This window comes from Octopus bimaculoides, chromosome 2, assembly GCF_046866305.1.
Source record: "Octopus bimaculoides isolate indiv1 chromosome 2, ASM4686630v1, whole genome shotgun sequence".
Lineage (NCBI taxonomy): Eukaryota > Metazoa > Mollusca > Cephalopoda > Octopoda > Octopodidae > Octopus > Octopus bimaculoides.
The window spans coordinates 108,762,916-108,776,785 of NC_142929.1; the positions used below are offsets into that span (position 1 = coordinate 108,762,916).

General features: G+C 34.6%; 1 protein-coding gene across 12 annotated transcripts in view; it reads left to right on the forward strand.

The window, feature by feature from the left end:
- The window catches only part of LOC106882671 (inositol 1,4,5-trisphosphate-gated calcium channel ITPR1), a 312,035-nt gene that overhangs the window by 32,485 nt on the left and 265,680 nt on the right, over positions 1 to 13,870 (forward strand). For all 12 annotated transcript variants that reach the window (XM_089347463.1, XM_089347470.1, XM_089347460.1 and 9 more), the window contains exon 2: positions 12,405 to 12,475. In XM_089347463.1, coding sequence (XP_089203589.1) covers positions 12,405 to 12,475 — 71 coding nt within the window. The remainder of the gene's footprint in view (positions 1 to 12,404; positions 12,476 to 13,870) is intronic.

A 13,870-nucleotide genomic window follows, 5' to 3' on the forward strand; every position in this document is an offset into this window, starting at 1 on the left:
TTTGTGTGTATCTGAGTATAGGAAGGTTATTTTTATAACTGCATTGAAAGCAGTGTAATAATGAAATTGAGTTTGTTATATCAGTGCACAATGACACTAGATACTCATGTGACACCTGAAATAGTTAAATAGCTTCTGTCTCAAAGTAAACTCGATTGGAAACTTGTTTCAGACCCAACAACCTGAATTGGTATTGGATTATTGTTGGGAAACTGTATTAAAGAGATAAGCATGGTAATCTAATTTGTTATTCTAATCTGTATTTTAATTTGCAGTCTTATTTGTTAGCATTAATGTTCAAAAACTTTCTTCTTCCTTTGTGTTTTACTAATTAGAAACAATAGTTTCTGATGTTTTAATTGATTTGTTAATGATCCAAGCTTTCACAAGAAAGGGTGTTTTAAAACTAGTAAGAAACAAGTAGAAAGTTTTGATTTATGACTGAACCTGGTTTCTTACACTGTGAATATTTAATAAGAAGTATTCTTAATAAGAATGGTATGGCCACCGCGAAAAATCACATTCCTGCTTCATACATATTTGTGGATCTGAGCCCAAATAGTAATAGTAATGATAATAATAATGATGGTTTCAAATTTTGGCACAAGGCCAGCAATTTTAAGGGAGGTGGGAAGTCAATTACATCAGCTCTAGTGTTCAGCTGATGTGGTGGCACAATGGCCCAGTGGTTAGGGCAGCGGACTCATGGTCATAGGATCGCAGTTTCGATTCCCAAACCAGGCGTTGTGAGTGTTTATTGAGCGAAAACACCTAAAGCTCCACAGGGCTCCGGCAGGGGATGGTGGCGAACACTGCTGTACTCTTTCACCACAACTTTCTCTCACTCTTTCTTCCTGTTTCTGTTGTACCTGTAATTCAAAGGGTCGGCCTTGTCACACTGTGTCATGCTGAATATCCCCGAGAACTACGTTAAGGGTACATGTGACTGTGGAGTGCTCAGCCACTTGCACGTTAATTTCACGAGCAGGCTGTTCCGTTGATCAGATCAACTGGAACCCTCGACGTCGTAAGCGACTGAGTGCCAACCACCAACCATCAGTGTTCAGCTGGTACTTTATTTTATTGACTCCTTAAGGATGAAAAGCAAAACTGGCTTTCATAGAATTTGAACACCAAATGTAAAGCTGGAAGAAATACTAGCACAAGGCCAGCAACTTTGGGGAAGGGGTAAGTTGATTGCATTAATCTCAGTACTCAGCTGGTACTTATTTTATCCACCCCAAAAGGATGAAAGGCAAAGTTGACCCCAACAGGATTTGAACTCAGAATATGAAGACCAACAAAATACCACAAAGCATTTTGTCTGGTGTGCTAATGATGCTGCCAGCTCACCACCTTAACTATAATAATGTTGTGTTGGTTTTTTTTTCTATTTCAATGACAAAGGTTAACAAAAAAAAAAGATGAGGATAGTACTGGATGATACAATGGGGATTACATAAGAAAAGACATGTAAACAAGGGAATTAACAGAAACAAGAAGCATCCACAAAAGTTATGGTCACCTGACCACTAAGGCAAGCACCCACTGCCTATCTGTTCTCTTAAAATTTACAAGTGCATGCTTAGAGCAAGCTCATTGACTTGGGCCACTCTCATCTACCCTTCTCAAATTTGTAAGGAAACAGCACTTCCTTTTTCACTTGCATTTTCCTTTTCAAATGAAATTTGGAAAGTTGATGAGGGCTTGCTCACAGAGGAATGTGTCTGTCTTAAGCCTTTTTAGTCTTGTCTACTGCAGAACTTCTTTCACCAAGGCTACCAGACTGATAAAAACTGCCTAACTTCCCAGCCAAATAAAGGTGGTGGGACTATCTTCATCATGGACTCAGCTGATAGCAAGATACATCTTACATGTGATAGTAGTTTTTTGACATAATCCCACAAGTCAAAAATATATGAGCACTGGACATGTGCATGCAGAACAGTTTTTTGCTCTGCACACATCTCAAGCAGGCCTGGCTGATAGCACTTCCATGTCTGTAGAGTTTATCTTCAACTAGTAAAGTCCTCTGCTAGCTTTACTAGGCCAGGGATTTCTGGAAATTATCTATAGGTCCAGGACAAAACATCCTCCAAAAGTTTTTCTCAACAATGTTCTCACTTTCTCCCACCACAAATCCTCTATAGAATGCCAGTGTGAAACTTCCTCCTACCACATTACTTGACTAGCAGAGAACTGTGAGTGCTCGATGATATTTCAGATCCAAAGTACCTTGTCTTGGCCTTTGCCTAGTCCAGGACTGCAGTAAATGTTGATGAAAGTAATATAGAATTGAAAAATAAGAGTTTTCGGTCAGCTAATCTAAGACAGAATTATAGAAATAAGTGACTGTGTGATAAAATTAAAATCGAATAAGAATAACTGAATGAATTTGACGACATGGTAATGAAATAGACAGAATAGTGAAAGCACTAAGTAAGGTGTTGTGAATCAGTGCATAAATAGAAGGGTATGAGCGAGGTTGAAAAGACAGAAAACTTATCTGGTCATAATTCTGGGTTCGTATTTATTCGGCAGAGGTTCTAAGAATGAGTGGCAGAATCAGGGTGCGTGCGCTAGTTTATAAGCCTGGCGAAGCAAGAGGTAATCAAAAGAGGGAGAAGGAGAGAGAGAGTGAGATCGAGGGAGACAGAGTAAGGTAGAGAGGGTTAGGGTTAGTGGCCAGAACATGTGAGAGAGAGAGAGAGAGATATTCTTTTGGGATTTGTGTAGCATGGTTTAACGAGACAGCAAATGTTGATAGTAATATAGAATTGAAAAATCTAAAAGTTTTTGGTCAGCTAATCTAAGACAGAATTATAGAAATAAGTGAGTGTGTTGTAAACTTGAATAACTGAATGAATTTGACAACATGGTAATGAACAACTGAAATGAATTTGACGACATGGTAATATATATATTTATATATAAAAGTTTATATATATATACGTGCATGTATATGTGTGTGTGTGTGTATGTATATGTGTGTGTATGTATATGTGTGTACATGTACAGGGTGCTATGGGTAAATTGTCACCATTCTATATTTTTAATTTTGTGCATGCACATTGTTTTTCATTTGATTGACTACACAGTATGGTAGGATCAGTTAGTCACCAACTGTAAGAAAAACAGCACCATGATGCAATTCACTTTGCCAGAAATTTGGAAACGACAGGTTGTACTGCTTGGCATTCATTCCTGAAGCTCCAATACAAACAGATGGTGAACACACAGAACAACCGTTGGCTTGCCATGTCCCCAAAACATGTACCGAGAGTGATAAAAATCAAACATCCAGTCAACATCACAGTGTTTGGAGTAATCACTAGTTATGCTTCCATTCATCTTCCCACATGGCCCCAGACTCAACATGGAGGCCTACATGAAGTGCCTGGAGAAAGTAGTGCTGCCCTGGGTCAAGAAGGTAGCTGCTGGAAAACCCTGTCTGGCAACAGGACTCTGCACCATGCCACACACAAGCAGGAGAACCCAGTCATGACTGTCAGACAATTTCTGCTACCACATCACCCCTAACAACTGGCCACCTAACTCCCCAGACTGCAACCCACTTCATTATTATGTGTGAGATGCAGTTGAGTGAGAGACCAACAAAACTCCTCGTAACACCAAAGATGAACTGAAGGCAAGGATTATAGCAGCATTCACCAACTTAAACAAGGAGACCATCCAGAAGAGTTGCAGAAGATCCCAAAGTTGTCTGGAGGCCCTGGTTGAAGCCAATGGCGATTTTATTGAGTGAATTTACTCTTTATTCCAAGATGTTTTTATGTAATTTTGGTAAATATATTTGTTAAAATGGGATCTCAGTGTTATTTTCATTTTTGTATAATTTAGACAGTATATTCACCACACCCTGTATATACACGTGTGTGAATACATATGCATACATGTATATGCTTGTGTACTTCATTACAATGTGAACCAGTATCACCATTTTATATCAAAAAATGGTAACATGGCCTTTTGATAGTAATAGATAAAATCAGTATGAGATGGAAGTAAGTGCTGGGTCAATATGACTGACTAAAACACTTTGAAGGTGGTGTTCAATGAATGAAACTAATAAAAGAAATAAGAAAAAAAATGTACAAAGTTGCTGCAGCATGGAAATACTGTTATTTTGATGTACTGTGATAATTGTAAAAGTGAACTCTACCAGTTTATTTTGATGTTTGTATATTTAGAGAAGGAAAAGGAAGTGGGGTATGCAATAGGCATGGTCTTTGTGCCTTCTCTCCCAAGTAGATGAAATTAATGTGAAAGAATTTAGTAATGCGCGCGCGCGCGCACACACACACACACACACACACACACACACACACACACACACACACACACACACATATAGAGTTGATATATAAGCAGCTGTAGAGACAATTAAATTATGAATTATGTGTTAAATTTATGCTTTCCCGTTCTTGTTATTTTATATGTGTATGTATGTATGTATATATATATATATATATATATATATATATATATATATATATATATATATATATATATATATATACATACATACATACATACACATATAAAATAACAAGAACAGGAAAGCATAAATATATATATATATATATATATATATAGATAGATATATAGATATATATATATGCATGTATAATGTCTAAAGTACATAGAAAAGGGAATTTTGCCAATTATTCAACTGAGGAAATAAAAAGACTGCATATATTATGAATCATATACATTAATCTTTAACTCTAACATACGTTAATTGATAATTGCTGTTTGTAGAAGCAATAACATGTGAAAGGAGAATGTTCCAGAGCTGCAATTTTGGAATGAAGAATTGAGAAGTACTAAGAAGGAAGAATTTAAGTGATAGGACACACTGATATACCAAAAGGAAGATATGTTTTGTTGTACTCTATGTCAGCTTCAATCAAACAACTATATGATAAATAAATTCAGGCTATTATTATTCCATAATTTTATTCAAGTATAGTGTATGTGGGATTGTGTTATTCAGTGTGTTATATCATTTTAAAAATGTTTGGGCTGTAATTTGAAGGAAATTCATCTTCTGTTTCTAGCCAATTGAAGGACCGCATAGACATTCTGTTGTTGGCTTGTGGAGCAATGGTGAGTGTATTGAGTGTACTTGGCTAGAGTTGGTAGAGTTTATTACTTCAGAAGAGCAGAAGCTATTGAGGTAGCATCAGTTAGAACAACGAACATGTTGAAAGCATAATGGCTGTTTGCTTAGTGAGTCTGTGTTAATCAGCTAAATGGCCTTTTTGGAGTGTGATCTTGAGTGTTTGTATATCTTGCAATTGTGCCATCCTAGATAACTGAGCAGTGCTCTGATGTAGCTGATACTAAAGATTTGTAGAAAGTAAGAAGCAAATCAGTGCTGAAGTACTTTCTAGTCCTGAATAGAAAAATCTAGTCTTTGTGATACAGTTGTAGCAAAGTTTTGTGAGGTTATCAGAAGTTGAGGATTAGTTAAATATTCATTCAATATAAATACCTGACAGCTGATTGAACCAATAAGATTGAACCAATAAGATTGAACCAATAAGATTGAACCAATAAGATTGAACCAATAAGATTGAACCAATAAGATTGAACCAATAAGATTGAACCAATAAGATGCCTGACTGCTGGTCAACAGTTTGTATCTTGTTACTTCTGCTGTATGGTGTCTATGGCAAATACATACCTATATCTCTCAATAATCCAATTACTTACTTGCAAATACCTTTGGGAGGTTGTCTTCACTGCATGAGTGGTGACAGTTTTAATAGCTTTTAGTACTGAACACAAAATCTTCCCTTGTCCATATCTGGTAAGAGACAAGAAGAGTAGCAATGAACCTTTTATGTTTAATGGTTACATAGAATTATATAATTTAATATAGCTGCGTTGAAGCAAATTTTATTAAATACATAAAAGATTACATTTATTGTTTAAAAAAATGTAATTATAAATATTGAAGAAATAAAAATATAAACAGAGTTTTTAATGACATTTTAAAGAATTTTAGAACATTAGAATAAATATAATGCTATGTATTCAATAACAAGTTATTCTTTTAATGTAAAAGCCATTCTTCTAGAAGACCATGCTTAAAAGCCTCAATGTGAGTTTTTTCACCTCTGGACTAGGATCAAGAACATTATATTTTGAGGGCAGACATAAATGGAATCATGTAACATAAATTCCTTCCCCAAAGTTATTCATGACAAATGTGAATCTGTGCCATCCAAGTGTTAGCACACTGGATAAAATGCTTAGCTGTATTTTGTCCATTGCTACATTCTGAGTTCAAATTCTGCTGAGATTGACTTTGCCTTTCATCTTTTCAGGGTCGATAAATTAAGTACCAGTGAAACACTGGGATCAATGTAATTGACTAGTCTCCTCCCCAAAAATTTCAGGCCTTGTACCTTTAGTAGAAAGGATTATTATTATTTATTATTTTTACGATGATGGTGGATTGACAGAATCATTAAAGCATAGGACAAAAACAGCTGCATTATTTGGTTTGGCTCCTTCTGTTGTGAAACCATATCCCACTAAGGTTAACTTTCCTTGTCTTCTTTTCAGGATGAATAAAATAAAGTAACAGTCAAGTAAATACCTTCCCCAACTTTTAGATCCTGTACCTATGCTAGAAACAATTTTATTTGAATGAAGCTATTTTATAGTTTGCAGGGATGTTGCCTTGAACTTTGGTGACAGCAAATCTCAAAGCTCAAGAATCTTTCTTATAATTCTTGCAGAATATAGGATGGCACTTTTCTGCAAGTTTACAATCATCATCATCATCGTTTAACGTCCGCTTTCCATGCTAGCATGGGTTGGACAATTTGACTGAGGACTGGTGAACCAGATGGCTACACCAGGTTCCAATCTGATTTGGCAGAGTTTCTACAGCTGGATGCCAACCACTCTGAGAGTGTAGATGTCTGTCTCAATTTCATTATCCTTCACCTTCTGAGGTAACAGCTTGGGTGTTGTGTCAGTGCACAGGAACAGTTGTCACTTTTGTCTTTCAGTCTCTTCATCTCTCTTTGGTTGATTCTATAGTAGAAGACATATTCCCATGAGGAGGCACAATGAGAGTGAATCCAAAATCACATGGTTACAAAGTAAGATTTTTAACCACACTGCCATGCATATAACCACTCTTGAGGTAAACCCTCCATTTGACCACCATTACAAACTACAAGTAGTAATGGGTTTAATATTTAATCCTTCATGCACTCTAGTCTTCAACATCAAACTCATTGTTATTCCTGTCCTTCAGTTTTATGATTGAGTGTGTGCACTCTCTTAAATCAATATCATTATTCTAACCAACTGTTCCTCCGCTCCTAATTTTCTCATTGCCCATCTTCAATTCTCTACATAATCCAAATGAAGTGATAAATATTTCCTCGAGTCATCTGGACTTATGAATCTGATGATTATCTCCTGGATTTGAAAGCATGAAGTGGATGAAATGTCAATGCTTTTTGTGGATTAAATGCCAATCTATTGCCGACAATTTCCCAAGATCTGATATTCATATCTGACAGTTAGGTAAACTTAGTCTTGTAAAATTAAGCTTTTTATAGACACAATAACATACATGGTAGGGGAAAAGGTGGTATTGATTGAGGTTACAAAACAACTATGTTTATTTTGTATGTGTGTATTATTGTCTAGTGTAAGTGGAGGGAAAAAAAAAAGAAAGACTTTGGGCTTATTATAGATTTCCTGTGTTGCATGCACTTCTTGCAAACCCAGGTCCATTGAAGAAGAAAATTGTTTAATGGAAAGAGGGAGAATAAATTTTAATTTAATATTCAATTAATGCATTCACTTCTGGTATTACTTATTTGTTTGGATACATATTTACTGGGCAGCAAATCTATGTGGAGATTCCAGAGAGACAGGAAAAGTGATATAGAGTATTATATAGAAAATCAAAGGTGATCTTCCAACAAGTTGTTCCAGGATTTTGCAAAATATACTATAAAATTTCCAAACTCCAATTGATGTTACTTAATATTGAAAATGGTTTTATTTTTCCCCCATTAATACAAGGAAAGGAATAACTATACCTGCAAATGTGGCTGTGTGGTTAAAAAGCTTGATTCCTAACCATGAAGTCTCTGGTTCAGTTCCACACCATGACACCTAGGGCAAGTGTCTTCTACTATAGCCCTGGATTTGGTAGATGGAAACTGGAAGAAGCTTGTAATATGTTTATATATGTGTGTGTCTATGTGTGTATGCGCACGAGTGTGTGTTTGTTTATACTGTGTACCTTTGTCCTGATATCATGTAATGGTTGTAACTGAGCAGCATTGTCATACAAGTAACATCCAGCTACAGAAAATCTGCTTCAGCAAATTCCATTTGATCCATGCAAGCATAAAAAGATAGATGTCAAATGATGGTGATGAAGAATATTTTTTTTCCTAGGTTAGCAAATAAAATTAAACGACAGAGTTTAATGTTATTTGAAAGTTGTATGTGTGGGTGTGAATGTTGAGGTTATTGCTTTTAGTAAAAGTTTTACTCATTATGATATATTTTGAGACATAGTCACAGATAATAGAGGAAATTGTTGTGTATGATTTTTCTCGTACACATTTCTCATAATGATGCTTCCACATGTCAGTAGCATTAAATATTTAAGCTTCCAAAACAAACGGAGAATATATATGCCATCCTAATCACACAGAATAGGTTTCTGGTCAAAAATTAAAATCAATTTTGGGGGTTGAAAAATCAATCTTGTTGCAGATTAGATGCCAATCTATTGCAGATAATTTTACAATACTTGATATCTACATCTGACAGCTAGGTAAACTTAGTCCTGCTGAATCTAGTTTCATATTTTTAGATACAATGTCACTCATGGGATTAGATATTGATTGAAAAGTATTTATTGCTGTGTTTCTTGATCTATTGCAGCAATGCACTCCTTTTACAAATTGCATTTTACAAATATGCCCCAGATGATTTGAATCAAACATAAGTTAATTTTGTGCCATGCTTTATTATCCAAATTTTCGTATTCTGTCTCATCCAACAGTCTCATTTTAGATATTTGCATAGACTAGTATCCCCTACATTAAACTTTCTTTGAATTACCTAAGAAAGCAAGAACCTATATAATTAAATTGTACTGGACCTTGGCAAATCGTTAACCATGTTTTCTGCTCCTTGATAAAAATGTTTCACTCATATTTTAATCACTACACATTGATATCAATGCTAGTGCCACATAAAAAACACCCAACACACTCTGTAAAGTAGTTGGCATTAGGAAGGGCATCCAACCATAGAAACCATGCCAGAACAGACAATGGAGCCTGGTGCAACTCCTTGGCCTTATCACTTCTGGTAAAAGTGTCCAACCATGCCAACATTGAAAACAGACATTAAACGACGATGATGATGATGGCCTCATAATAATTCCATTTAACAACCACACTACCATTCTAACCAGAATAGTGTAATTGTAGCTAATGAATCAATAAGTTAATTATTATCATTCACCTTCCATCTCTAGACATCTGCTACCTTTACACTTCTATTGTTCTGTGTTCTCTGAAACCAACTGTGAAAGTACTATGCTTACACATAACATATTGCACATGCTATTTACATATGATATATTGACATATGGAAACACCTTCAATGCTTTTAATAACCCTATTTACTCAGCTTGAAAATGATCTGATTGATATTTCCTCGCTAAAGGTCTGTTGGGAATAGTTAATTATATAAATAGCTTGATTATAGAAACTATAAAGCACCTTTCTTCATGCTTTGTTTATCACATACTTGTATTTAAAATGTAATTTTTCTCGATATATCTTTAAGAAAAAATAGCTCTTTGTTTACATTGGTTTGAAGATATTCAAGAAACATTGGCTACAAGTATGAAGTATGGAAGAGGGGATGAGAATAAACTTTGTTCAAATATTGCTCAGGCAAGCTGTAGTGTAACAAGGTGGATAGTTTGCCTAGCAAGAGTGTGTTTTATATTTCAGAAATAGATAATTGAGATAGGTATCAAATATTTCATTGATTACTGAAGCTAACAATATAGAAAACTAAGGTTTAGTTTCATTATTTGAATTTCTGGAAACATATACCAGGATGTAGATTATTTCCATGTCTATTTGATGAAGAGCAATTGATATTTAAGGTTATAGTTGCATTTCTTGCCTTCTTTATATTCTTAAAATCTATTCTGTAGGTTTCATGATTGAATTATTATTTAAAAAGAATAACAAAACTGAAAATCCACTGCAGATTTTAGTCATTCTCTCTCACCACACTTTTCTCCTTAAGGAAATAGTATCAGCTTGAACCATAAATTCAGACATGCTAAACTATGACCGGTATGTCATCAGAGCAATTTTCTAATCTTTCATTCTAGCAATCACACTGGTTTGTTTTTAAAATTTTCTCACAAGTCCTCATGAAAAAAGATAAAAGTCATACATTCAGGTAGCCAAGGTTTGAATCTTCCATTCACTTAGAGACAGCTGTGAAACATTTTATTTAAAAAAAATGTTTGTAAACATACATCTGTTGCAGACTGTTTGAGGATTGTACTTGTTCTATATTCTCACATATATAATATATCTCAGCTTGTGTACATGCTGTTGTACATCAATTGTAAACTATTAAAACCTTTATATTTATTATAAAGTGCTAATACCTGTTATAAATTCTTTCCATATTGATTTCGTATGTTTAGATACAAAGATTCATTGTGTTGAATGTTTGTTAGTATATTTCCATTTCTTTTCAAATTTATTATTGTTGTAAGTGTTTTCTATATTGATTTCTTTCTACAAATTAATTTTAATTAAATAGTTAAACAAATACCATGCTCGTTTGGATATTCCACTTCCATAAAGATTACATTTTAGCAGCAACCTTTTGGTATTAAAATTCTGAAAATGAAAAACAATTCTGATTTTCATTACTTCTACTGGGTCTCTTCCACAAACCTCTGCATCACACATATGAAGGCCTTCATTCTGTAGTCCAACATCCTGAAGAACTTCCTTCCTTCTTATGTTTTCCTGTAACACACTAACCTCTTCCTCTTCAAGTATTGTATCAACTATACCATTCTTCCACTACCTCTATCATTATTATGAGAACTTGCATATATATAGATAGGCACTTATACATATGAGCAATTTTCTTTTTTAACTACTGATAAATTGCACTTTAAAAAGCAAGTGAGCCACATCTATGATTTGCTTTCAATTATGTTGCTAATGTGGAAATGTCAGAAATTAACTCTTTATCTTACTGTAAGTTGGAGGACCCAATAAGAAATATATGCATGAATTTGCAAAATCATAAACTCTCTAATGCCTTTAATGTAAAGGTTAGCTACTCATGCTTCCAGGTGCCACTAGAAGGTCTCCTCTACCACTTAAAATCTCTCTCTCTCTCTCTCTCTCTCACATGCACACACGTTCTCTCTCTCTCTCACATGCACACACGTTCTCTCTCTCTCTCACACGTTCTCTCTCTCTCTCTCCCCCTCTCTCTCTCTCTCTCTCTCTCTCTCTCTCTCTCTCTCTCTCTCTCTCGTTGCTGTTTTATCAAGCCATTCACTTGACCTAAACTGATGGGTAGAGGTCTCAAAATGTTCTCAGAAGCTGTATTCAAATTGCTCCTATTCAGGCTCGGTACCTCTGAAGGTGTAGTCATTCATCTGTACCTATGAATGTGAAGCTGAATCAACCTGTTATTAAATACTTACAACTTTAATTACATGTGTTGAGTGCTGCTTTCTTTCACTTTTTGACACACACACACTCACATATATATATGCATGTATGTGTGTGTGTACAAACTGTAAGCAATGATTGTTGGTTTAGAATTTCACTTTGTAACCATGTGGTTTGAGATCTGATCCCACTGTGTAGTATTTTGGGTAAATTCTTCTACTTGGGTTAACTAATATTAGTGAGTGGAATTTGGTACATGGATATTGTGTGGAAGCCTATCATATGTGCGTGTGCTTTTCTGTGTGCATGTGTGTGTGTATTCATGTGTATGTGTGTATCCATGTATGTCTGTGTCTACATTTGGGTTTATGTTTAATTAGTGTAAAACTTGGTGTTTTTCAAAATGGTAACTTAGCCACTCAATAAACATAGATTGATAAAACAAAGTACCAGAATAAAATAATTACTTAGAGTTGACTGGAATTATTATGATTTTGAAGGTGGTGCCTCAGCATGATCACAGTTCAATTAATTGTTAAACTCAGTAAAATTATAAAAGAATAACTTAATTAGGTCTCTAGTATAACAAAAACATAATACAATGTCAAAGTTGTTAAGTTTTAACAATGCTTTTGTTGTGTTCTCTTTCAGACTTGTGGATGACAGATGTGTTGTACAACCAGATGCTGGGGATATTACAAATCCACCCAAGAAATTCAGAGGTTTGATAACATTTCCTTTTAATATATGCATATTTTTTTTATTGCTGTAATCTCTCCTAATTTTGTAGACCATTTTTTAGCTGTCCTGGAAAATATTCAAATAACAGCTATCATGGGACAAATTGTTAAAACAAAATAAGCTAGAGTTCAAATGTGACTGTGCCTTTAAGTATTGTTCCTTTGAGCCTTTAAAAAGTGGCTAATCAATATGATATTTCTGCTATCCTATTCAAATTGACCTATCCTCTCCAAATACTTTGACTTTTCTCTTTCTGCCCCAACATGTATAGACACACCAATCAGATCACAGCAAATGATGGCTTGTGCTAACTAACATTTTAGAGATGATTGAGGCGAGACCAACAGCATGGTTACTATAGTGTTAATGTCACTGGAAACTTTATGCTACACATGCTAATTGGTTACTTACTCTTGTGAACTTCAATAAAAGTAAAATTGTTGCTCTCAACATTGACTAAACCTACTAGATAGAGGTTTAGTTGATATTTAGAGCTTTTGACATAAAAATATTCTTATAAAGATCCCTCTGTTTTCATTTGCTGGATTAGAAGTTTCTTGTCAGACCATTCTATTATGGATTGTGTCAACAATCCTTAGTCTACTCTGATGTGTATTCTGGTAGGATTACATCCTTTAAATTCTTTCTTGTGTGTGATATCAATCTTTCTTTATTTGTCATTATTTCATGCCATGCACATTTCTAGGAAGATGATAGCAATCTTCACCCTTCTTTAATCTTTTATACATAAGCATTATCGATATGTAATCTATATGCTTATACTAATATATAACATCTATGAAGAGATAACTTGAAAATATTTTGCAAGGAGGGTATAACAACCTAGACTGAAACATCACCAAGGCTTAGTTATTATACATGTCAAAAAGCAAAGCTACAACTCTTTCTCCCTAATCATTAACACAGCTAAAGTCTTTATGCTCTAAAAATATTCAAGACTGCATCCCTTAAAGTGCAATTCTTCAGAGTCAGAAAAAACTAAATATTTGCTAATCTCCCTCCAAGGCCTGAATATTCCTTGCTATAGGGTACTAAATGCATTCTGGAATAGTGCAGCTGCCTCCTAAAAAATTTACTTAGACAATCCAAAAAAAAAAAAAAAAGAAATGAATCATCTAGCATATAAGCAAACTTTTATGCACCAACATCTTACAAACATACACTCTTGATGTGCTTTGTCCTCCTTTTTTTTGTACAATTACTACAAAGATTCTTCTCTTTTGAACTTGCCTTTTATGTAGAACCTACTCTAAGTTCCTCCTCTGCTCTTACTATTTGTTTAGTTACTTCTACAATATCTTACAAAATCCTATATTAATTCATATATTACCCTTAAACTTTTACCTGTAGAAAAT